The sequence below is a fragment of the Lepeophtheirus salmonis genome, chromosome 6, assembly GCF_016086655.4.
Source record: "Lepeophtheirus salmonis chromosome 6, UVic_Lsal_1.4, whole genome shotgun sequence".
Lineage (NCBI taxonomy): Eukaryota > Metazoa > Arthropoda > Copepoda > Siphonostomatoida > Caligidae > Lepeophtheirus > Lepeophtheirus salmonis.
Window position 1 is genome coordinate 55,879,837 of NC_052136.2, and position 26,055 is coordinate 55,905,891.

Here is a 26,055-nt window from a genome sequence, read left to right on the forward strand (position 1 = left end):
TTTTTTTTTTTTCTTTTTGAAACTGGGATATTTGTGTGGAAACTACAGCTCTCTAACCCACTCTTTTTTTCTTTTCCACCAATTTTTTTGTGGGTGTAATGAAGGCTATAAAAAGTCGCAGGGAAGTTAAAAGCCTAAGGGGGGTAAAAATAAGTATAAACACGTGAGGACGTCCCTTTATTTGATATATTACTATAAGATTCTTATCAAGGTTTATAATGAACTATTTTTTCCTATTTATAAATTACAATGATAATTATGTCTATATAATATGTCTACGAAAGTAAACAAATATATTTGATAATTGATTATATGTAAGCTTTATCTAATTTCCATAAATACTATTACAAACTCGATGTTTCTAGCCTTTATCTAAGAACAAAGTTATTCCCTAATTCCAAATTCAATTCTTCCTTATATTTTTTATTAATTTTGGTAAATATTTCCACAACGTTTGCAATCCTAGTTTATTTTTGACAGATGAAAAAAAATAGACTTGACAATATCATATATATATTTTTTTTTAAAGGGGATGGGGCTTGTTTTTTTTCAACTTCAAAAGCCCAAAAATTTTCACAAAAAGTTAATTTTTTGCAAAAACGTTTCAAAAAAATATATTTCAAACATCACATTTTTTCGATAAAAATTCCAAAAATTCTCAACTATTCGGAAAAAATTAAATTTAGTGGAAGAAAATCAAAAATCAACAGCTGCATAGAAAAAATTAAATTTTTTGGAAAAAATTTTTTAATATTAATTTTTTTTGGAAAAAAAAATTAAAAAGAAAACAGCTTTTCACAAAAAATTATTTTTTTTCCAAAAAATTTATATGATTAAAACAAAATTATTTCAAATATTAACTGTTTTTATGTTGAAGCATGTGCAGTAGGGTGTCCCGTTAATCTATTTTTTTTAGCATTGCCAACACAAGGGGTATAAAAATTTGTGTAATTTTATACAAATTATCAAAATAGTAGGAAAAAAATGTTCATCGTTTGGAGGGCTCTACAAAGTTTTGTAAAAATTTACGTCTTCACAGATTTAAACGGTGTCAATAAAATAATCCAAAACTGAATTTTGAGAGTTGTTCGATGATTAAAACAAGAATGGGCATTCAAAGAGAACAAAACCTCCGCTTTGGTGTGACCTTGGAATATTGATCTTAACCTCTCAAAATGTAATGGGCTCTTACTGTGACTATATATAATCTTAGTACAAAGTTTCATCAAAATCGATCCGTAAATTGTATTATTTAAATCAATAATTTTCACTTTGATATATAGTAACAACTGCTGTGGAAGAAAAACAGATCAAATATTAAATTTTCTAGTAAGAAGCAAATATTCCTTAATTAGGGGGGGGGGGACTAGAGCCCTTCCGGCCCTGCCCTTGCAGACGTTCTTTATCTGAAACATTATTTTATTAAATTAAATTTAGCATTTATTCAATTGTGGAATATTGCAACACAAGTCCTTTAACTTTTTATAGGTCAAAAACAAACCAACGAAAACAAAAATGGCGGATATTGTCAACATACATTGTGGACATGCGATATAATAATTGTAAATTATTTGCAAATAGAATTTAGAATAAGAAAAAAAGGTTGTTTTCTTTTAGAGTAGATTCTATATAAATTATATATTAACTAATACTAGTAGATGCAACATGCATTTTTTATGAGTTTATAAGTTCAAATCCATTGTATCTGAGTCGGAAGAAGATGTGAGTGGTAGAAGTCGATTATTTGCGTTGAGTACAGCATAGCGAGCATTCTTTAGTTTATCTTTGTTGTTTTTGTAGAATGTCAGTCCAATGATTCCAATGAATGTGAAGATGCTTAAAACGTGGAGAATGAAATAAATTGGTATGAGCATGAGGTCCCTATGACTGTTTGGATCCCAATGAATGCTCTCGGATATGGGGTATAAAATGAGTCCAACTGAAATAAATAAAATGTTAGTTATATTATATTAGGGTCTGAAATTCCTACTTAGAAAATTATATTTTAAATGTTGTTAGTCTATATCAAGGATGTCCAACCTTTTAATATAATGGGCCGCAATGTCATTTAAAATATTTTAATGGGCCACACAACCTATTATTAAATTTCAAAAAACTATTCAATACATATATATAATATGTTTATGTAGAATTAAAAAAAAAGCAAAATCTAATTTTCCAATGACAAACTGCTTCAAAAAAAAAAAGAAAAAAAAAGCCAAAAATTATATATTTAGGGGGCTTGGTTATTTTTAGTGATGTGCCACGCGCAAAACTCGTGAATTGGTACTCCAGTTTTTATGAAGTAAATAAAAAAAGACACAAAAACCCCGGCTCGTGTGTTTAAAAAGCAGAGTATTACTCGAAACTCGTCACAACTTGGGATTCTTTTTGGAGCCCATTATCAAAGTTAAATCTTCCTAGACTTACTTCCTTTCTTTGCAAAATTTAGAATTTATGTTTTCCCACAGGTAGAATAAATGTGTTGACTTGTCTGTAATGTCTACTCATAATTCCTGCTAGTTTTAAAAATAATCTTTGTTTGATTTTTTAAAGAATAGAGGAAGTACTCGACATTGCTTGGAATTACTTAGCCGTCTAAAAACTTTTATTTTTCTATATATTATCATTAATATGCATTCATATTAATAAGCACCAGTGCCTCTAAAAACATGTTTGTTGCAAGTTATCACAAAACTATAGTATAATATTGGTTTATTGACTTGATAAATTGTTGAACTACGCTTATGACCATGATTCAAATAAGTTAAACTAATTTTTAATTTTTTAAATACAGTGTCCTCTAGAGAACTACACAAATTTTTAAATGACAAATCTCAATAATTCATTACAAAATATGATTTTTTGACTGACAAAATTTGAGAGAGGAAAAAATACGAGTATTTTTTTTTTTTTTTTAGAAACTCGAAAATATTCATTTAGTAAAGTTCAGCTCGTGGTACATCACTAGTTATTTTGATTTTTTTTAATATTAAAATTTTTGGTCTACTGCATTATTTGATGGAAGGACATTTTTTAGAATATAAATCCTTAATAAAAAAAAACTCAATGTTTTTTGTTTAATTATTTTTCCCCAGAGGGCTAATTTTTCAAGAATGACTTTATTTGTAAATTTTTTTTATTTGTTTGTACGCGTTATGATGATATTGTGACTATTTTGAAGCTACTTGAAGTGAGAATGAGTAGTGGGCCACACTTAAACGTTAAACGAGCCGTAATGCGGACCACAAACTATGAGTTGGCCATCTTGGGTCTATTGTATACTTTCAAATCTATGAGAGCCATAGTTGGCACTCAGAGTAAGTTGGTTCTCTTCAATTTTTAGCAAGTTTCTACGAGTTGTGCAAATAACATCATAATTTGAACCATACTACTTTTAATCATATAATTATGTTATTAATACTTGATACTTAAATACTTGACACTTGTTCACATCCATTAACATAAAGCCTCTTCAGAGGAAATTTCAATTCAATACAACACACTATTTACAAAGTTATTAAATAAATTATTTTTGTTTTTGAGTATATTCATATATTCCATTAGTTCCCTAAATTAAATAAAAAATGTATTTTTGTTTCATTAATGCCGATAAATACGGGGTGGTCCATTGAAATCGAATACTTAATAATTCAATAATTAATGAGTGATGGAAATTTATTCATATTCCCATTTATTAAGCAGTAACTATTAGTTACAAAACAAAGCAAACCTGAACTCTCTAGCAAACGTACAAGTCGAGAAAATGAAACTTGAACATTATCGACGAGTTTCCATTCGCACACTCCTAGCAGTTGGGCGTCTCCAAGACCACTGTCAGCAAGTCTGAAACGTTAGAGAGGAAGAGGAGCTCTGTCAAAAAAGCCAGCTTGGATCCGGAGGAGTTAAAGAAAACAGCACAGGCCAACAACCCCCAAGTCCATGAGGGCCCATGTAAGATATCTCGGAGTTTCACACCAGATTGTCCAGAGAGTGATCAAAAAACTTGGTGGAAAGAGTCTTGTAAGGGTGGAGAGACCGCTTTTGGCACCAGCAATGAAAGAATCCCATTTCCCCGTTTCAAGACTCTTTTGAATGAGTCTATTGAGTTCTTTTGATTTTTTTTTTTTGACACTTTTGGACCCCTTACAGCCCTTTTACCAACCCCCTCGACTACACTTTTTGTATGCATGTCGAGGGGAATGTCTGAAGTGTCTATTCTCCAAACAACGAGACCCTCAAATTCCTTGTGTGCTAGCACTACGTCGCCATGACAGAGGACTACATCTGCAGTGGGTGCCAGGACTTCCACCACCGTCTGGAAGCCATCATTGGTGTTAAGGGCAACCAAATTAATAACTAAGAGAGCTCAGACACACATCTATTGATAGTATTTATTTTATTGAAATTCTATTGTTATTAATAAATTATATCTTGTTGAAATTCTATTGTTAATTAATAAATTATATCTTGTTAAAGTTTAAAATTCAATGTGTTTGGATTTTAATGGACCACTCTTAAGGTATCTTAAATCAAATAAAGATTTAAGATGGGGGCTAAACATCTTGTTCGTATAAAATTATCCTACAAATTTGAATACAATGCCTTTAATTGCCTCAAATATACCTATTAAATATTGGGCTGTATGAAAATTTGAAGTAAAAAAATACATTTGGATTTTCTACATTTCTTTACTTTAGTTCAAGATTGTTTTTATTTTGACTCACTACATATCAAAGATATAATCTAATGTAGGGACTGCTAGTTTTAGAGAAGGTCACAAGGGGAATTTTCCAGCACCTGCATTTGATTGGGATGCTTAGGAGGGTAGATCTTTGTCGGTATTAGTAAATGTATAACTGGCCATTGAAAAAAAAATATATACATATTATTTTCTAAAAAAATAAAATCCAATATGTATTTTCTAAAACAAGCAAAATTCGAATTTAAATTCAAATGTTCAAGGGAAAAAGAAGAGGGGGCCTGCCCATGTATTTTTACCCAGGCACTGTTTACGCTAAAACCGGGAACTGGATGTAAGTATATACCATTTTGGTTGTGGGGATCCTATCCCACGTAGACTTCCTTCACCCCCAAAAAAAAAAAAATCATAAATGGAGTTTTTCCTCGAGTGTGTATTAGATATTCCGTTCCTACCATTTTTTATGTAAAAGGACCTTTAATTAGATTTATTTACGTACCATGAAAGAACCAGGTTCCTTGAAGAATAGTGGATCCACTTCTTAATAGAAAAACGCTGAAATTACGTCTCTTAACAAGCTCAAGGATTGTAAAGAGAGTACATGCTAAAGATCCGTATACTAAGAGGGTATGCACATAAATATCCAATTGATTTCGTCCATGAAGATGCCAATAGAACAACAGACTTTCTCCACCAAATGCCACAGCACCAAAAATGTAGTCTAAATCAGGTGGGAGCACCATTTTAGCGGAGTTTTTAGACTCTCCTGCCATGAGAACAATTATTTCCACTATACTTTGTACTCCAAAAAGGCAGTACATGACACAGTGTTGGGAGTTGTGAGCTCCTAGTTCACCTTCCGGAGATAAACCAGTCACAATTTCTCCAGCAATTCCAATCAGAGATGCAAATAATTTGATCCAACTCTCCAAAGGGATGTTTTTATACTTGAAGGTGGTAAAAATCAGGACTTTAATTGCTTGAAAAAAATAAAAAGAGGATCCTTAGTCTTGATGTTACAAAGTAAAATGTAGATTGAAGTACACGAAATGAATGATATGCTTAAGGATCCTCTTTCAATTTTCAAACCATGTTAGTTTTTCGATCTCTATATCGATATTTAGTACAGGTCCGACTTGAATAACCATTTTTCCCACGTATAGCTGCATGGAAATATCGTTTAAATCCATCAAACAATCCAATGCATCCAAAAATGAAGAAAAATGTACCAGGGAGTACGTGTCCTAGAAGTGTGCCCATTTTCAAAAAAAAAACACTTTTGAAGAGCTGCTTATACTAACTGTTACAACATACAAAACCCAGAAAAGAAAATATAATTTTTTTTTGTGTCCACATTAGGTTAGATATTAATATAAGTACGTTGTGTGCGTAAAATTAATGATAAGAAACTGATTCATGCTTCTGCATCGTTATCGTAGGAAACAAGCAAGTCATATTAAACGGGATATCTAACAATATAATATAATAAGTAGTGTTGGATTGGTCCAAGAACTGATTTCCTGATCAGTCTTTTATTTACCCTTTCAGTATTTTTTTAATATCTGTCCATCTCTTTTTCACTATTCCATGGCCCTTCAGTCACAGCTATTATTTTTATTTTCTTCATTCATAGATAGGATTGAATTATATAAAAAAAACTTCAACATGATATAATTAACAATAGAATTTCAACTAAATGAAGGCTATAATAATATGTGTGCCTGAGCTCTCTGAATCAGTAATGTTGCTGTCCTCAGCGGCAAATAAGCATTCTAGACGGCTGGGCGGAAGGTCTGACACCCACTGCGTATGTAGTCCTCTGTCATGGCGTTCCAATGCTGGTAGACAGTTGCTTTGAGGCCCTCAGTCTATAGATGAGGGACACTACAGGCCTTTCCCTCGATATACAGAGAAACCGTGTAGTGAAAGGGCTTCGTATCAGGGCTGTAGGAGTGCAAAAACTCTCAAAAAAAAAAAAGTTCATAAGAGTCTTGCAGTGGAGGAGATGATTTTCTTTCATTGGTGGTGTATAAGGTGCCTCTCCACGCTCAAACAACTTTTCAAATAGTTTATCACATCAACTACTAATATTTTTTTTCTAAAGAACGGAAGTTTGACTCAATTCAGTCAAATTTAATCAACTCACTATTTTCTCTAGCTCCTTCGGGTCCAGTTTGGTCTTTTTGACATAGCCCTTCTTCCTTTTGAACGTTTAGGACTTGCTGACGGCGTGCATATGGGCGTCTCCAGGACTACTTGGAGACGCCCATAATGTCTAGAACTTATAATAAATAAGTTCTAGACACACGCATTTGACTTTAAACGTAGGCTGTCTTGTATCACCACAGAGATAAAATACATGGAGTGATGATGTAAAGAAGTAGTTGACGCCGTCAAAAAAGAAGAAATAGTTGACCAAAACACTTCAATTGTAATAGTTAGGTATATTAAAACATTGAAGTTGCTTCAAATATGTTTATGTCTTCAAAGAAACATTGTATCAATTATCATTCCTTATTGTCACGGCGTTACCTCGCCAACAGCAAAATACCCTGTGTATTTTGCTGTTAGCTGTCGATTCCCCCCTCTCACTTCCTCTCACAGCCATGACGTATCATGGCTGTTTCATAATTTAGTCTAATATATACTATGTAGGATTTTAATATTATGAAATATCTATAAAATTGTGCAAAAATAACATGACAACGGTAGTATAAGAGTACTTAAGAGATAAATATCAGTTGGTATTACTTATTTGGTTAATGATCAAATGACATCCCTCCTTTTTTCTGTTTCTCTTTGGAGGGAAGGTTGCATGATACAATAAAGGTAATGACGTGAACTACGTCCTTTCAGCTCTTGTAGTTACTATAAAAGACCAATAAGGACCTGTCCTGGCGCTGAGAAATTTTATTTGGACCCGACTGATAGAACTGCAGTCTTTTCAGTTTTTTATACCACCCAACACAAATAATAAGTCATAGCAACTAACAATTTAGTCTAACATAAAAACAGGAAAAATACCACAAAATTGTAGGGATATTTAAGCGGCGTATTCATGTGACGTCAACATTGTTGATATCAGACATTTTGGGGCTCTAAACAACCAAGTATTAAAAATATAAAACTCCTTTTTAATTCATATTAAGAAAAATAGAGAACAGTAGGATGTTAAAATATGACCAAAAAACCAAAGAATCACGAATTTCTAATTCTATTTATAGGTGGATGTGGTCTAGGTCCTACCTCGATATCCGCCGTCCGAACTTTATTTTGCCAAGCTCAAAAGCCGTGTCCCGTGAACCTTCCACCTCGACATATATTACTAATAATAAATATTTCCTTTACAACCAATCGATGACGTCATTTTCCATTTGCCAAAAATGAAGAAATTTTTGTAAAAATAAAATCCTACAGATGCCCCTGTTGGCTGATATTTGACTTAATCAATTAGTTATTATCTAGTGATCCTATTGTATCGTCCCTAATCGATAACACAAAATTATACAAACCTACCCATTTCATGGGGATTTTAAGTACTTATATCTTTGAATTAATTCTAGCATCACTGTTTAACATTGGCATGAAGTAGTATTCAATACTGCTGTTAAGTCTTTATTAATTCTTAAAGCCATTGGAGAAAGCTTATTAAAAGTGTATTGGAAATTTGCAGATTTTATGTAGTAAAAATATCAACTTTGAGCCCCCAATTATGATGCAATTATTGACCTGAGTAAAAAGGTTCTATATGGATATGGAGTATTTCATCAAGATTTGTCATACATTGTTTTATTCACGTAAATTGGTTCCAGGACACTTTCCCAAATGACGACATTAGCAATCGGACACTTTGTCGAATAACTACTTTACCAAATGTGCACTTACCTGATTGACCACTTTGCCGAAAAAAATAAAACATATATTTGAAGATTATTGGGTAAGACAGACAGATATGACGTCATAGACTATCACATTGGTACTTTAACAGTAACAGTCAAGCAAGGCGGTATAAAGCTACTCTTGGATACTCTTTCACGTCACTATTAAAAACTGTGGTGGAAGTCAAATATCAGTAAGAAAAGTATACCTTTGTATTTCTATTAAACCTAGAGGTGTACAATTTCATGTCTATCCCTACTCCCGAGACGCTCTGAAGAAGTCACATGATATAAAACTTGACGTTATTTACGAGTAAAAGGATTCAGCAAGCCACAAGTATCACTAAAATATATTGAATTCACGCTACTTTTACTCAATTAGTAAAATTATTTATCTAATTGTGTTAAAAAATAAAATATGTATTATACATACCTATTATTACGGAACATTTTGATTGTAAATTACAAAATATAACTCAACTAAACCTAACATATATTTATATTATATATTTTTTTTCCAAAATATTTTTTATTTTGTAATTAATGTTTAAATTGATTTATAATTAAAATTCAAACAATTTGGTATAATGACTAATTTATTTATAGATAGATAAATAATGAATACGTATTCATCTTTTGGATAATAATTTGACAATATTCATAACCTAATGTATTTTTAAATAAAAATCAATCGATTTATGAACTATAAGATCATCAAATATTCACATATCTCCAATATATTTCGATAAAAAATTGTATTAAAAATAGTATAAATATCTGTTATACTCTATATTAATCGACGCCTGTATATTTTTATAATTGATATACATATAATGATTATAATTAATTGTAGCGGATTTCTATCAGAGATATTATAAATCATTTTATCTATAGATAATATTATAGGTTTTATTTAATCATTTTATAATTGATTAATTTTCAATAATCAATTACTGTAATATGCCAACATAAACTGATAAGGAGGGTTTCGTTCTGCTGAGTATATCTGAACAACTTTATAAAGAAATCTCATAAGTTATTCAATATTTAATGATAAAATATGTCGTCTTGATATATATTTATAAATGTTTTGTAAAGTATTTCTAATTTATTAATTATAGTTATTTATTTCTAATTTATTAATTATAATTATTTATTTCTACATCTTCAAAAAAATATGAATGTGTTTTGTGATGATTGATTCCGCCATTAAAAATACATTAGGGTAGCATAACTTTTCAAAAAAGAATTGATACAAGGTTTGGAGATTCACAAAATTTTTATCATGCTAACTCTGCGCAAGTTATGACAGCCTTACTAAAAGGAAAAATGGAAGCAAGAGTAAAATAAGAAATAAGGAATAATAAGGTTTTTTAAAAACTCATTAATTCGCATTTTAATCATTAATTACAAATTTCATTTAAAGCGTCCTAAACTTTAAGTTAATGTATGCTTATAATTGTCTGACTTTTTAAAAATACAATTTTTCTCCATTTCTAAGAACAAAAATATTTTTTAGTTTCTTTTTTTAATCAATTTGAATTTTTGAGTTGTTGGTTAGAAATTAATAATTCATTTTTTGTATTCAATGTAAATAATGGACTTTTTTGTTCATGGATTTTGTTATAAGGAAATGAATTATTTTCTGCATATCACAACACCTCTAAAATTAAATTTGTAGTTTCTCAAAAAACACGTTGCTTTTGCTTTTTTATTCAACTCTTTGTTTGAAACACTGGAAAGTCATTTATTTGTTGCAGTATATTATTTCCCCAATATTTTGTCTTGATTATATGGATATAATCATATAATATATACTGAGTGGTCGTCCTTTTTAAATCTAAACACTTACTAATTCAATAATAAATAAAGGTTGAGTGATAGAAATTAAGACTCTTTTAAAATGAGTCTTTTGAGTTCTTTCGAACTCTTTTTGACACTTTTGCCACCCCTACAACCCTTTTGCCAAACCAACTCGACTACATCTTTTGGGTGCATGTCGAGAATAGGTTTGCAGTGTCCTTCATCCCAAGCACCAATGCCCTCAAAACCACTGTCCTATATAATCCTGCAAATGCCCCTGCATTGGTTATTTATTTATTTTTTATTGCATTCATGGAGTTTGTCAGCCAAAAAACTATGAAACCGCTCAAATAGAGGATTTTAAGGCTAATATTCAATATATAATAATATGGCAATTGGAATGTTTAAACAGAACAAGGAATCTTCCTTCGTTTATGCTACAAGATTCGATTATTGTTATTACATATGATTTGAAAATCGACTGATGCTATTTTTTTGAGTTTTCTTTCCAAAATCAATCAAAACTAAGTACATCCATTCAACATACAAAAATCGTGACATTTGAAACCTAGGTATTAGTAATATACAGGCTTGTTGATATGGATTTTTTCTGATTGGCGATCAATTGCAATATGGTGATATTATATCACTAATCGCAGTATCACATTAGGTCCTGATCTTTATATCGCTATATCAAAACAGAAATGAAAAAAAAAAAAAGTAGCGATCCGATCTATTTGTACAAAATTACACATCAACTTTTCTCCCCCTGTTCAAATTTGCGTTTCTTACCGAGAAGACTCAAGAAAAATCAAAGCAGTTCCTTCTTGAGGATCTCAATAGTATCCAAAATAGAGCAAACTCGTTTTCAAGCGTGCTATAAATGTCTGAAAGTGTCATTGAGGATTTCTATAAATAATCAATTTTATGCTTATCGCATGAAAAAAAAAATCATTAACTTACAAATAACACATGAGTTTTATCTTATAATGAATATCATTATAGTTTCACATTAAGTATGGCCTTTAACGGCAAGTCGTTTCGTACGACCCTACATCCCTAAGGATGGGTTGGCTGGAGATAATACAAAAAAGTTGCAGGTTATAATCGATTTCATTGTGAACTTTTACTTCCATATGTGGTTCGAAATTAAAGTAGATTCAAGTATTTTAACGGGTTCATTACATAGGCTACATTAAATACAATTAATTTCGAAAATGAGAAAAAAAGGTGGACTTTCAAAAAAATCAAAAAGTATCGCCATGAGAAAAGAAAAATGGAGAAAGGTGTGTGGACTGCACACTCTGAGCATGTTCTACTATCTTTGCTATCAAGCTCTAAGCAAGAAGATGGACAATTCGGGATATAAAAAATAAGAGGAAAAAATGATTGAAGTGATTTTAAAGATATCAGTGTGGGGCCATACTGTTCATCAAACCTCAATTGGGATGCTCCTTCAATCATTAATGTCCAGTATTGGAACATTACAACTGAGACTCTTATGATAGTATTCATTCCTACAAGTCAACTGATTATTTTTATCAAAAAAAAAAGGAATTAAATATTAATAATATATGAAAAATAAACTTTTAGAATATTATAAAAATATTCTTGAATAAATCAAATCAACTCTAGAAATTAAGAAACAATAAATAAAAGATTGTATTTTTAGATTTAATTAGACAGTTTTTGTTTGCAGAAATTATATTGGTAAAATAGGGTGTGTTATTTGCCATAAATAAACAACGATAGTATATTTGATAATACTAAATTCGACACTTGCTATCAAAAAAAAGAGATTTGAGGAATAAAAATGAAGGGAGAAACATCAAAATAAATGCGCGTGATACGCAGGAACAAAAGATAATATTTATTTATTAGCAACATGTTTGGGACTAAAATGAGGCAATTTAGAGATGGATTGGTAATATATTGTTTCAAAATATATGTTTCATCTATAATACTTGAGAAAATAAAAATTCTGTAACTTGACTCAAAACAGTAATTTTACAGATACAACATCAAAATTTCCGCTTTTTCAACATTTTGCAGATTTTCAAATCAAAGCGCGTCCATAAAGGACCATTTTTGGAAGCATGTAATCAATATTACTTTAACCTTGAAGAAAGAACATCTACGTAGAATGCAGGCTTGTTGAACGGAATTTTTTTTCTGATCGGCGATCAATTGCAACATGGCGATATTATATCGCTCATTGCAGTATCACAATCGGTCCTAATCTCTATATCGTAACAGAAAGAACAAAAAATTGCTTTCCGATCAATCTGTACAAAATTACATATCTTATAATGGTGCTGTGGTTCTCGAGACCAGTCTTTGTCTTCAGACTGCTATCGAGTCCGTTTTTTCCGGGTTTGGTCTCGTCTCGATCTCGACACATCAAAGTCTTGGTCTTGAGTCTAATACACTTGTCTTTGTATCTGTCTTGATTTTCGTCAAAACTTTATAACTTTATTCGGGCTTGACATGATCTTGATCCTTATATAATTATGTCATGAGAGTGCTAGCAGCGAGTGTTTGTTCTCCAAGGCCGAAAAGGTCCTGAAGGGGACTAGACAGAGGCTGAGAAATGACATTTTTGAGAAGCAGCTCCTGTAAATGTAAAATAAAGAGCTAATACAGATAAATGATATATGTAGATATTGTAATATTATTTACTGCCAAACTATATTTTAGTTTTTTTTCAAGATATATTTTATTTTTTTATTATACTAAAATGTTTTAAATATATACATTTAAAAAAGGTTTACAAATCGATAATTTAAGTTAAAGAGATTTTAATGTATAGGTTTAGTTATAGGTTTTAAGAAATTGTATATTTGAATTTGATCGCAATTAAATTGATCGGATCGCTGATTGCAAATGGTCCTGATCATTATACTCCTATACCACAGTGAAAGTTCTGATCGCAATTATTGATTTTTTCCCCAGATCTCTCACAAGCCTGGTAAAATGTAATCACAAGAGCGTGAAAGACGTGAAATTAATCTTGAAGGGTTAATTGGGAGTTTTATGTGGTTTTCGATAGTCTAGAATTGAGGATTGACAGTTTGGTAATTCCTACTCATAACTTTGTAAGATCTAGAGTGTGATTTACTTTTTTAATTCCTCTCACAGAGGCTTGCAGCTGATTTAATCAAACCATAGAGATAAAATGTATAATACATACAGGGTAAGGCAGCAAAACGTGGAATGATAATGAATGATTATTTTTCCATACCTATTAGAAAGTTTAGTGTTTATTAATTTATATTCTGTTGCCGCTGCTGTTCTTTTTACATACACAAACTAAACTAATCATTTAGTTATTTAATAATCATGAGACAGCAACAAGTAAAAGGCAGCACATCTCAGATCTCTTAGATGCTGGAGTTCATGTGACAATGATTTCGGGCATTGTTAAGTGTTTTAGAAGCCTGGTTTTAAAGTTGGCCAAGATGGGAAAAAAATGTAGATTACCTCTCCAGGACATCAGAAAGTGGAGGGCATAATTCTAAGAATGATCCAAAGTTCTTGTTAAGTTTGGAGAAGAATATAAAGGAGAATACCATTAAGTCGATGAATCGTCTCGCCAACGACTTCTCTGTGGCTCCTAGGACCATCAGGAGGTCTATAAAGCAAAACTTGGGATTACTTTCTTTCACAAGGACCCCACGCCACCTTCTGGAAGGGGGCATGTAAGTCAGGAGGCTCGAGAGGTGCAAAAAAAATCCTCACATGGATCAAGGCAAATGGGTCGATGGGTATTAAAGAACAACAAGAATTTTAAACTTGATTAATTTCACGACTGCTTGCTTGCGGAAACGAAAGAAGAGGTCCAAGGGGTTTACCACACCAAGTATCTGGCCTAAGCAATAGTTCTCAGCGTTGTGGCCTCTAATGGGAAGAAGAGGCTTCCGTTCTTTTTCAAGGCTGGACAGAAAATCGGCCAGAAGGGCTTATATAAGTTGCTTAGGTAAACCATCTTGCCATTGTTGAAGACCATCTATCTGAAGGGATACAAGGTGTGGCCTCAGGAAGGTGTTCCCTCTGACACGTCCGCTAAGTGCCAAAAGTTCTGGGCAGATAACATGACTCGATTCTTGTCAAAAGAGATATGGCCTCTGCCTCACCAAATTTGAACCCGTGGACATTTATGTAAGGGGGACTTGAGAGAAGGAAACCAACTGGACCTCAAACCCAAATGCAGACTCACTGAAGTCCTCCATAGTGACTGCATTGGGCAACTTGTCATCAACTCCTGCATGAGCTTCAGGCGATGTGTAAAGGCTGTGATTGATAATGAAGGTGGCCATATTGAATGAAAAAAGTTTTGCAAAAACCTTGTCTACATGTATAATAAAAAATATTATCAATTATTAATGTATTTCTAAATCCATCTCTCGAGCCCACGTTTTGCTTCCCTACCCTGTAGAGTTATGATACTGAGCAATAGCAAGGGGCATTCTTTGACATAGCAACAGCAGATGAGAAAAAAGAGAAGGTTGAGCGTAACAATCGAGAACCCATAAAATTTCCCATTGTAAACTTTACCAATTTTATCAAATTAAAGGAATAATTTGCATCTCATTGTTCATTACATGACGTCAACCCACACATTATCACTTCATTTTGTGCGGTCTATAATTGTACCTCCAGAGCAGGAAAATATCTGTTTTAAGAAAAATAATTAGGCCTTTCAATTTATTAATGATTATGTCTTTGATTCATCTCGTGAATCAAACCGTATATCAACACTAATCAAATATATTTCAAAATGTTGAACAGGCATAAAATTATATCATTTGGGAAACAAGAAAGTAAGAAGATTCAAAGAACCAAAGTTTGGAGCATACTCACGAATCATATTCAATTTTTGAATCAATAATTATTGTTTCAGAAATTAAATTATTTAAATTGGAATAAAATAATATTTTCAAAAGTACTTTATTAACCAATTGATATATTTAGATACAAATAACTATGGTAATACATTAAAATATATTTGAAGCGCCGTCTATGTTTTTATTAACCCTAACTATGAGAATTCAAATGGTTTGGTAAACTATTCCTTCTTTTTTGATATTATTTTTATCTCTATGAATTAAACGCATTCCTCCAAAACATTCTTCAAATTGTCAGCATTACCAAATGTTTTCCGGTTTCTTTTTTAGCATACAATAACGTTATATTTTTTTACAACTATAAACCACTTGACACTTATATAGACTAAAAAGGATATCGTCTTACAGTCTCTTTAATTTAGAATATATTTATGTATAAAAATTCAAAAATCCGTAACTTTTTACAAGAAATTAAATTTTTTGGGAACAAAAATTTGAAAAATTTAAATTTCAAATATTATTTTTTTGTGAAAAAATGATTACCCTTTCTGTCAAAATTAATTTTTTCGGGATGAAAAATCAAAAAATAAATAAATATTATAAATTTTTTACAAAAAATTTAAAAATCCACAGCTATTCACAAAAAATTAAATTTTGTAAAAAAATTTGAATAATGAAATTTCAAATATTTAATTTTTTGGAAAAAATTTCAAAAATCCAAAGCTTTTGACAAAAAAGTACATTGGGGGAATATCCTTATTGGGGGGGGACTACAACCCTTCCAGCCCACCCCTGCAGACGCCCCTGATTCAAGGGGTCTTATTAAATATTATTAAATGTAGGTCTATTAAGAGGCTTTATTATTTTATACACTAAATTAATGTTTTTACTATTATTGCGAAACGTTTAAATACATTTTTTAATAAGTAATTATACAATTATCAAAATTGCAGACCTATTAAAATTTTAGAAATGAATATGGAAAGTTTAATTAATCATATTTTTTCGTTCTTATTTTACTATATATAGAAAATATTAATCCCTTTTAATATTAACGACGAGGTTTTAAATGAAGGATCTCATAGTAGGATCCCCATTTCAATGTAACTCTAAATTAATTATATATGTAGTTTCTCCAGAATAATACACACTCCTTATAATTACTAAAACATAAGTTGTATTCTCGAGTAAACGTGAACGACTGAAACAGTTGATATAAAATAATAGATGAAGAAATACTCTCGGGAAAAATATGGAATCAACTTGTATAGTTGAGCGCTACACTGTTCCCCTCCCAGGTTGAAATTACGAACCATGGGTAAAATAACGATTATAAATTATCATTATTTTAGTACTAAACTAAATGGAAACATAAGCTGCTTTAAGGGGATTCATTGACAGTTTTGAAGGGATTTCTCTTCTTTTTAAAATAAAATAGTGATCATGTTTCTTCAATATTTTGAAAGGACCCTCATATGGAGCGTCAAAAGGTCCTCTGATTGGGGCACTCATTATGAATGCTTTTTTGGCTAATCGCAACTTTTTCTCTTCAGGTGAAGTATCTTGGCACAATGAAGAGTGATAATTTGTCCTGAAATTATTATTTGATATTTTGCTCCCTTTCGAGCACATCAGGGAGAGAGTGAGAACGAATTTCTTCGCCATAAACTTTTTCAGGAGGAGAAACGCTGGAATCCGTACGAGGAGTAGTTCTCAGATCCAATAAGATCTTGTTCAGTGCTTTTATCCAATTTTCCTCGTTCTCTGAAAGACGAGCCCTCAAAGCCTCCTTCAACGTCTTGTGTACTCTTTCCACCAAATTATTGGATTGCAGATGATATGGTGTGGTATATTTATTTTCTATTCACAAATTAATACTCATACATCTCCATACTTCAGAGATAAATTGTCTTCCCAAGTCTGAGGTCATTATAGACGGGACACCAAATCGGAACACCCACGTTACTTCAAATGCATCTGCTGTCACTGGAGCAGTAGTATTCGAAAGAGGCATTGTTTCTAGCCATCTAGTCCTTCTGTCAATTATAGTAAGCAGATTTCTCATTCCATTTACTTGAGTGAAGGGAACAACTAAATCGACATAGACATGGTACAATTCCTTGTTAGACAATTCAACCACTGACAGCTTTTTGTTCACGTGGGTTGTGATCTTCGTCTTGGCACAAGTATTACAATCATAGACGAACTTTCTTACATCTTCTTTTAAATTCTCCCAAAGTAGCAGGAAGCTATTTTCCTAGTAGTGGCTTGTACCTCTCTGTGACTCTCACAGTGAACTCTAGCAATAATTTTAATTACTAACGACGGTGGTACAACTGGACGAGGGACAGGATTACGGATGTCACAAACTACATTGAATCCATTCCCATCCCGATCTTGACGGGTTTCATCTAAGGTCACAAAGAAAAGTGACGAAAATTCTTCCCAATCCACCTCGTCGATTAGGATATTGTTGAGTCTAGAGAGAAAATCTCCAGGTATATTGTATTTACAACTGAGGTGTCGTAACGTGGCTCCATACTCAGACACTTCCGCGAAATATCGGTAGACTTTGTTAGACTAATGGTAGGATGTATCCCTAGCCATCTTGCCGCTCGAGAACGCCTCCAATCGCTTGGTCAGATGCATGGACCGTTAGGAAAAACTCCCCTCAAGAAGAATAAAGCTTCAAAGTTGCAATACCGGAGAGGGTGCTTCGCAATTTGAAGAAAGCCTTGTTAGCCACTTCAGTCCACTCAATCTTGGAACTTTTAACTTTAGGGATTAATATATAGAGGAGCTAACAACTCCCCCAGACTAGGAATAAATCTACGATAATAATTGACCATTCCAATTAACATATGAAGGTCCTTCCCCTTACCAGATTGATCAAGCATCTCGATTTGCTTAAGTTTTTCTTCTATTGGACGGATACCCTATTGAATAATTTGATGCCCAAGGATCTCGATTTCCAGTCCGCAAAACTTGTTTTTTTCCATATTGTAGGCTTTTAAAATTGAAAGTACTTTTTCGATGTGGTCATGATGTTCCTTTTTGGAATGAGAAGCTATCATGTTGTCTTCGATATAGGCAAAAACATAGTCCAAACAAGGAATCCATCAATCTTTGGAAAGTATTGCAGGCGTTGCGTAGTCCAAAGGGCATTATTGTGAATTCATAAAGCCCTGCGCACTTCGTTATTGCAGTTTTCTTGCAGTCTACGCTGGACATTGATACCTGATAGTAAGCACGCTTTTAAATCCAATTTAGTAAGAATTTACAGCTTCCAATATTGTCTTATAAAATCAGGAATATGAGGCATCGGGTAACGGTCTAGAAGGGTACAGGTGTTCAACTGTCTGTAGTCACCGACCATGCACCATGAACCATCCTGCTTTGGTACCAAATGAATTGGGGAAGACCAATTGGATTTTGACCTGCGTATAATTCCAGCCGACAATGGGTTCGAAATTTCTTCCTCACTATAGTCTCTTTTTCAGGAGATAGATGGCGAGTACGTGAAAAACAGGGATTCCCCGTTGTGAAAATTTCATGCTGAACTACATGACGTGGCTCCGGACAGAATTCTTCCTCAAACTGAGGAGTGGGATATCGAGCTAGCATTTTCCTGGCAATGTCGCACCTTTTTTCTATCACCGAAGGAGTAAGTTCGTTCTGTTGCAGTGAACCTAGTTCCAAATTTATACACAGTTTAAAATGGCTCAAGAAATCGGCACCAACGATACCATACTCAATATCTGTCACAACAAACTCCCACTAGACCTTGCCCACAGGGTCAAATTCGACCCATAATTTTCTAGAACCATGAGTTCTAACAGGAATTCCATTCGCGGCAACGACCTTGGGGAATTCTGGATTACGTCTCCCGGAGATGAGGCTCCTTGGAACGATGTACCGTTGGGATCCGGTATCGACAAGGAACTTAATCCCATTACTATGAATAAATAAAAGAACATTTCTAAAGGTTGAGTCCATGGAAAGTGAATTTATGTTTAACCCGACGATTGCTTAGTTTTTAGGAGTGATGAGCTATGGATAGATTTAAGGAGTTTCGCACTTTCTGGTCTTTCCCCCCCATTTCCTGTGATAAAAGCATTCCTTTTGGGGCCTTAACTTCTTGATAGAATGAATCAGGCCTAGGCCTTCAACCTTAGTTTTTTTTATATTTGACGTTACTAATGAAATCCGTCCAGCTAAGATCTGAGAACTGGACCGATAAAACAACCCATCTACTTTCGGGGAGACTCTTCACGAGTATTTCTTTTGATTATAGCCTCCCAGACATCGGGAACATTTGAGATGTAATCCCTTGCGAGGCTCACAATTTATAGTGATAGTGTATATGCGGCACTTCGATGAGCTGGAAGAGCCTTTCAATTTTATTCTGGGTGGCTATTTTGTGTTCACCCAAGACTTTTGCATTCAGATCGGAGTAAGGGGTTGCACTTAATGTGTCTTCGCTCTCATCATCAACAGGGTCCAGGACTTTGTCATCGATGGCACACAATAAATGATGATACTTCTCCAATTCTTCCTTTACTTGGTATAATTGAAACTGGGCTTTGATGCAACGAAACCAAGCTCTAGGTTTGGTCGTCTAAAATGGGTAGACTTTGAACTGCCCTACAACGTGAGGGACTTCATTTGACTTTGGCATGTCGGGGTCCCCAGTGTAGTTTGTCTAGAATAATACACGCTTCTTATAATTACCAAAAGATAAGTTGTATTCTCGAGTAAACACAAACGACTGAAACAGTTTATACAAAATAATAGATTAAGAGATACTCTCGGGAAGAACGTGGAATCAACTTGTATAGCTGAACAGTCCATATATATTCACTAGGACGTGCCGCTAATAAATATTTAATTTCTGATTATTTTATTAATGTTTTTAATAAGTCTAGAATTTAGTCAAACTTGTTGATAAACAACATAATAATTACAATAGACACAACTGTAATACTATATCATATAGTCTATATGTTAGTAGATGTTTGTTTGTATGTACGGTAATAAAACGCATAACCAGGGTATATATTTCATAAACAGAGACAGTACACACCTTAAACATATCAAAAATTGTTTAGAATTTTGAGTTACGTACATAGAGTCATGCTTCATTTTGATCAGAGCATATTTCAGGACTCTGGAGGGCAAGTTTTTTTTTGTTAATAAGTGGATTATTTTCATAATACAAGATCGATTCCCCGAGTTTCAATTTTTTTTTTTACATAAAAAAAAGAAAGAAGATTTTTTTGTACAACAGAAAAAGAGTATACTGAACACAAATTAAAAAAGGGAACTAGGAAGAGGATTAGTGAGTTTGACTGAGTATGTATGTCGTATATCGACAATTTTAATCAAATTATAGATTTATTTATAGCATTAATAAAATAATTCGAAATAAAATATATTTTACACGGGTAAGTCTTATTACAACTATGATAATATATTATGGTAGACTAGGATGTACCCGTATTATATATTTTATTACAAATTATTTATTTATGCACATACTAATACAAACTTGCTAATCCGTGGACGGAAGGACAGGCAAACTTACAAATACTATAATATTATTGCAACTCGAAGAAACTAAATAGGGGGTTGAGTTATTTATCAATAAGTATTATATATTTTATTACAAATTATTTTATTATGCACTATAATGTGTACGCTAATTGGCGTTTCGAAAAAAACTATACGAATAACTATGTTTTCTAAATTTATTGAAAATCAAAAATGTTATTGGCTAAAAAAAGAAAATCCGTTAAAATTGACATTTCGTTTATATCAGGAGCAAAAAAATGAACTTCAATGGAACATGGAATTAGTAAATGGAAGAAAATTTGTAGAAATTTGTCTGCAAAATTCAATTGTATATAAATTTGAAAAATAAAAATTGGCGTTGAACTGAAATATCTGTCCTTTTCTGAATAATTTTTCAATTTTGTCTCTCATTATTTTCATCATACGTCAAATTTCAGTTTTAAAAAAATGCCACAAGACGATGCTGTTCATGCAAAATATGCAAACGCAATATTAAAAACGGAGTAATTTGTATTTCATGAACATTTTGTGAAATAAGTTTTTACAATATCTTCATAAAAGGAAAATATTATTCTCCATAACTATTTTTTTGGCAAGTACGAAAAAATATTGTTAGGTTGTGTTTCTTTTACAATTCTAATAAGTGCTATGAACTTTTTTTTTGTTTTTTTGCACTAATTCATTTGCCAATTTCCAATGTGATTTCCCTCTCCCTCCATAGCCGAAGCAACCCTGGGTAATCCTTAGCTTTTATTAGAGTCAATGTAAGTATCCTACTTTGTAAACATTGATAAATATATTGGAACATTTAAATCTTTAAACTCACGAAACCTTTCTTTGCAAAATAATTTCCCCATCATGTTACCTATATTAATAAGATAAAGTTTGTCTGTCTAACATTACATTAGAAATGTTTGAATGTATGAAAAACTGTCAAGATTACACTGTTTATATCATAAACATATTTTGATCCAAGAAATAACAATGTAGTCTTAATAATGAAAAAACGGACGTCAACAACAAGGTCCTCATGTTTAATATTGTCATGGTTGAAGAGGACATTCTCAACGACAACAATCTGTTATTTAAGAGGGCACACGCCTCCAAGAAGGTGCCGCATTCCTGCAGGGAGAACATGGCTGCCTTCTGGCCGGCAGATTTCTGGACTTTCTCCTCGCCCGACATGAATCCCCAGGACTTTGCTGTTTGGTGTATCTTGGAAGGTAAGCCCATTATACTTCTCACCCTTATATCAATACCCTGAAGGCCGTGGTTACGGAGGAGTCCTTGAAATCTATCTAGGGCAGCTGTGCTTCTGTTCGTCACTGTATTGATGCCATCATTCAGAACGGAGGGGAAGATATAGAATAAAAAGTGTAAAAAATAGTAAAAATGGCTTTTAAAATTTTATAACTCTTGAGTCCTCGCCGTGTAGACTTGCCCCCCCATTTCTTTATTATTACTTAAGAATGTGTTGAATATGCGCACAAGCTTTCTTCAAATAAAATGACACATCGTTTTTTTAGAAGTAACTACATAAATTATATAATGAACAACGATGATTCATTTTACGTTCTTATATCGAAAATATTTTTATAACTAAAAAATAGAAAGAACAGGGTTTCCCCATTTATACAAGGAGGGGGATGCCCCCCCCTCCATTGACATTATGTATGTAATGTTTAATTTATTAATAGTTTATTGTATGCTAAGTTGAACAAATCATTCAAGATTGTATGTGAAAGAAAACACTGTTGTAAAAAACATTCTTCAAGTATTATCCGTTTGTTAATTGTAAGATACACATTTTTTAATTTTATTTAAATTTCATTTTTCTCATCATTATTGAAGATTTTACTCTAAATAGGGTATCAGTAGGGGATGGGCTCGAGGGCCGGTAGCCCTTCCCTCAAAAATAAGAAATTTTTGTTTGTTACAATTTCAATATTTCAAATTTAATTTAATTTTTCTGATCTGTTTTCAAAAAAAAACTAATTTTTTCTTAGAATATCGATGAATTTTTGTAATTCTTCTCCAAAAAAATTTTTTTAGTAATATATATGGATTTTTCAAATCTTTTCCGGTAAATTTAATATTTTAACTTTTTTTTCAAATAGTTTAAAATTTGAAATTTTTTATAATAATTTAAAATTTGAAATTTTATTACAAAAAAAAGTTATTTTTTTTGGGATTTTTTACAAAAAATTCTAAAACCAGGACCCTCCCCCCAAAAAAAAAAAAAATATATATATATTATTCTACTTACGCCCCTGCTAAAAGATTGACAAATGAACTCTCATGTGATAATCTTTTAGTGTAAATTATATCCAAGTCAAATCATGAGTCTTGTCACTTTGAATTTGAGAGTCAAGTATAAAGTAGGAATTTAATGTTTACTTATGTTACACACTTGTTAAATTTGTTACAGACAACTTTTCTCGTATATCTTAAAAACGAAAGTCACAATATTTCCATTTAACTGAATATAAAATATAATACAAATATTGTGGGGAAAAAATAAATTATTTTTTTAGTTTTTCTTAGAGCTTTTACTGAAAAACTGGGGTTTTTTTTTTTGGGGGAGGGGTAAAGAGTAAAGCCAGTTGAAAGTATAATTAAGCTGAAAAACATCTACTTAAATTATGTTCACACACTCTCACTGAAAGGAAGAATGGGGATGGTTCATTGTCATAGAATTCTTGACCCAAGGAATAATCACATTTGCAGCTTAAAGGAAAAGAGTAATAAATGACTTAGACTCTTTTTTCACCTGTTTTTCAACCAATTACTCCTTTTATTTTTCCCTCATATGGCAATAAAAATTATTTTGGATCTTTTGAATTCTATGCAGATGGTGCATGGCCCATGAGGTCCCCTAACAAGGGCTGGAATAGCAAAAATTCACAAATATATTAAACGTCGTTTACATCCTGGAACAATACAACAATCTGACATCTTGTCAAAAATTAAAATGTAAAGTTCAATAACCTAGGGTTAAGTCTGAAAAAATTCTGACAAAATAATACAACTAACTTATCTATTCTTAGTACATTGAAGGACTAAGTTTAATCGAACTTTTCCTTTGGACCTATCTAGACCGAATTTTTATATGAGACCGGTCCAGACCGAGGTTTTTTTTTTTTTTGACCGAACTAATTCGGTCCAACAAAAAATATAACGGACCGAACCCCAAAACTAGTCATTACCTTCATTGTATAGCACATCCTCTTCTCTAAAAAGAAGAAGAAAAAAGGCCTCAAATTAGTTGTTAGTTAACTTATTGTTTTCCAACTATAAAATTATTGTTCAATAATTGTTCTGAATTGTTTAGGGCTGAACAAGAGCAGATTCAAGTTCAACCAATCAACGTTCAGAACACTGAATAGGAGACAAGAAGAAGATGCATCTACAGTGGACAAGAAAAAACAGAAATTTTTTGACAAATTTATACAAAAATAATTGAATATGATTTATTTTTTAAGTTGTGATAAAAAAAATGCAAATTTTGACAACCTACTTTCATTTTTTGACAAAAAAACCGCTACCTTTTCGACCCCCACCCCCTCTAACCCTACTCCTTCAGTAATTGACCATGTAATAAATTATATCATTTGAATTATTGATTATTTTTGTTTGGTTAGATATATAATTCAAAATTTAGTCATTGCTGATAAATTTGAAATATGGTAACGCTGAGTGGGCCAGTAGTAATACTTTTTGAAAATGCCCTCTTTTAGAATATTCTTTATCGTTATATTAGATATTCACAGCAAGCATTTTTGTTAGACAGGTCAAGGCCTTGAAAGAGAATTTATTTTATTATATACACTATAATATAAATTTGAATAAGGCATAATATACTGAGAGTAAAATTTCTACACCTTCCTAATTCTATTTATTATTCTTAATAACATATTATTTAGTCTTAATAGACTTTCATTTATTCGTTTTTTAAACAGTTTGAATTCTCGACAGCTATTGGGAAAGTTGCAATATTTGACACGTTGTATTCAACAAGTCCAAAAGTCCGTAAAGTTGTCTATCATGAAGGCCTGGTTCTTAGCTAAGTCTTGAGTGAAAACAAAATTGTTTCTGGCCCAACCAACGTAGCACTTTCCTATCCAGAAGTTTGATGTAAGCCTCTGCATTGAGTACCTCCTTTTCTCCGTAAAAATGTGAGGACAGACTTCACCTCTGCTGGTCACAACGCCCAATACCATGGCTCCTGTTGTATTTTCTGTTCTGAAGACATCTCACAGATACTGAGACATTGTCTGAATGTTTGTTTTTAACGTAGCGGCTGTTCTACATATTCACAGTTGGATCAAAAGGGAAACAAATTTCATCAGAAAAGAGAAAGACTTAATCCGAATTTTTGTTAGCTTTGAAAAAATTTAAAATCTTCTCTCCTCTTTCCAACTGTCTCAGCTTCCTCTGTTCAGAGATAAAATCTTTTGTTGTCTTCTTCCATGATTTTGTACCAATGTCATTCCAGATTGATGATAACAAAATTTGTACCCCTAAATAATATCAACCCTTTATATATACATTCAAACAATAACAGGTATATTTGAATCTGTTGTATTAAATTGTGGTTCCTGTATGTCAAACCCCTTTCAAAGGGGATTTGAAATCCATAAATACCAAAAAGGTTTTGTAACTCTTCCCTGACTACCCTACGTTGTGTACATGTTTTTTGTTGAAGATTTTCCCCAAAAGAAAGATAAGAGATTTGAACTCTGTTGATAAGGACATTAAAGGTTTAATTGATGGGACATTATACAACATACATTAATTATTATCCTATTTTGAAGAGGCTTTATTAATTATAATTATTCAAAAGGAATAAACGGTGTGATTTGTTAGTTATATTTTATAAAGATGAACTACAAAATATTACCTGACGTTGCTCGGGAAAAGGAGGGAGCGGGATATCACATTGACGATGGTCAATTTTATTTCTTCGTAGGTGTGTTAAACCCTCTTCGGCACCAGTAGAGGTCTAATAATATAGCACCTGTACATTATATGAAATGTATTATTATTCATTTAAAAAAAAAGGTTAAAAGCTTCCAATAAACGTACCAACATATATGCTTAGAAAAAAAATTATAGATAAGAAGTCAATTTTTTATTTTTCTCAAAAAATTGCTAAACCGAAATTTGCCAAGAAAATTGTAAAAAACTATTTGAACCAAAGTAGAAAAACACATTTAATGTCATTTTAAGGAAAAACACAAATATACCAATATTTTTT

At 32.2% G+C, this 26,055-nt stretch overlaps 1 protein-coding gene and 1 long non-coding RNA gene across 4 annotated transcripts; both read right to left on the minus strand.

The window, feature by feature from the left end:
- Positions 1–1,414: 1,414 nt before the first annotated feature.
- LOC121120453 (transmembrane protein 45B) lies at positions 1,415–6,164 on the minus strand. Of its 3 annotated transcripts, none has more exons than XM_040715324.2 (4): positions 6,017–6,164; positions 5,792–5,946; positions 5,202–5,649; positions 1,415–1,939 (listed from the first exon to the last, which is right to left on the minus strand). In XM_040715324.2, the coding sequence occupies exons 2-4, from the start codon at positions 5,792–5,794 to the stop codon at positions 1,683–1,685; spliced, it is 708 nt and encodes a 235-aa protein (XP_040571258.1). In that variant the 5' UTR covers positions 5,795–5,946; positions 6,017–6,164; the 3' UTR covers positions 1,415–1,682. The 3 variants fall into 3 exon arrangements, with proteins under 3 accessions (XP_040571258.1, XP_040571256.1, XP_040571257.1); XM_040715322.2 differs by having other exon boundaries at positions 6,004–6,073; XM_040715323.2 differs by lacking the exon at positions 6,017–6,164 and having other exon boundaries at positions 5,792–6,010.
- A 9,149-nt stretch (positions 6,165–15,313) lies between these two features.
- On the minus strand, positions 15,314–19,997 carry LOC139905889 (uncharacterized). Its single transcript, XR_011781002.1, has 2 exons — positions 19,868–19,997; positions 15,314–19,831 (listed from the first exon to the last, which is right to left on the minus strand). It is a non-coding gene; the product is annotated as an uncharacterized lncRNA (long non-coding RNA).
- Between the last annotated feature and the right edge of the window lie 6,058 nt (positions 19,998–26,055).

What these genes read in the sequence shown, in the direction of transcription:
- LOC121120453 (XM_040715322.2), bottom strand. Translation starts at nt 6,058, where the DNA reads ATGTGGACACAAAAAAAAATTATATTTTCTTTTCTGGGTTTTGTATGT. An exon ending in GGGTTTTGTATGTTGTAACA is followed by an intron (nt 5,947 to 6,003) that starts GTTAGTATAAGC and finishes GCACACTTCTAG; the next exon opens with GACACGTACTCCCTGGTACA. An exon ending in AGGAACCTGGTTCTTTCATG is followed by an intron (nt 1,940 to 5,201) that starts GTACGTAAATAA and finishes TATTTATTTCAG; the next exon opens with TTGGACTCATTTTATACCCC.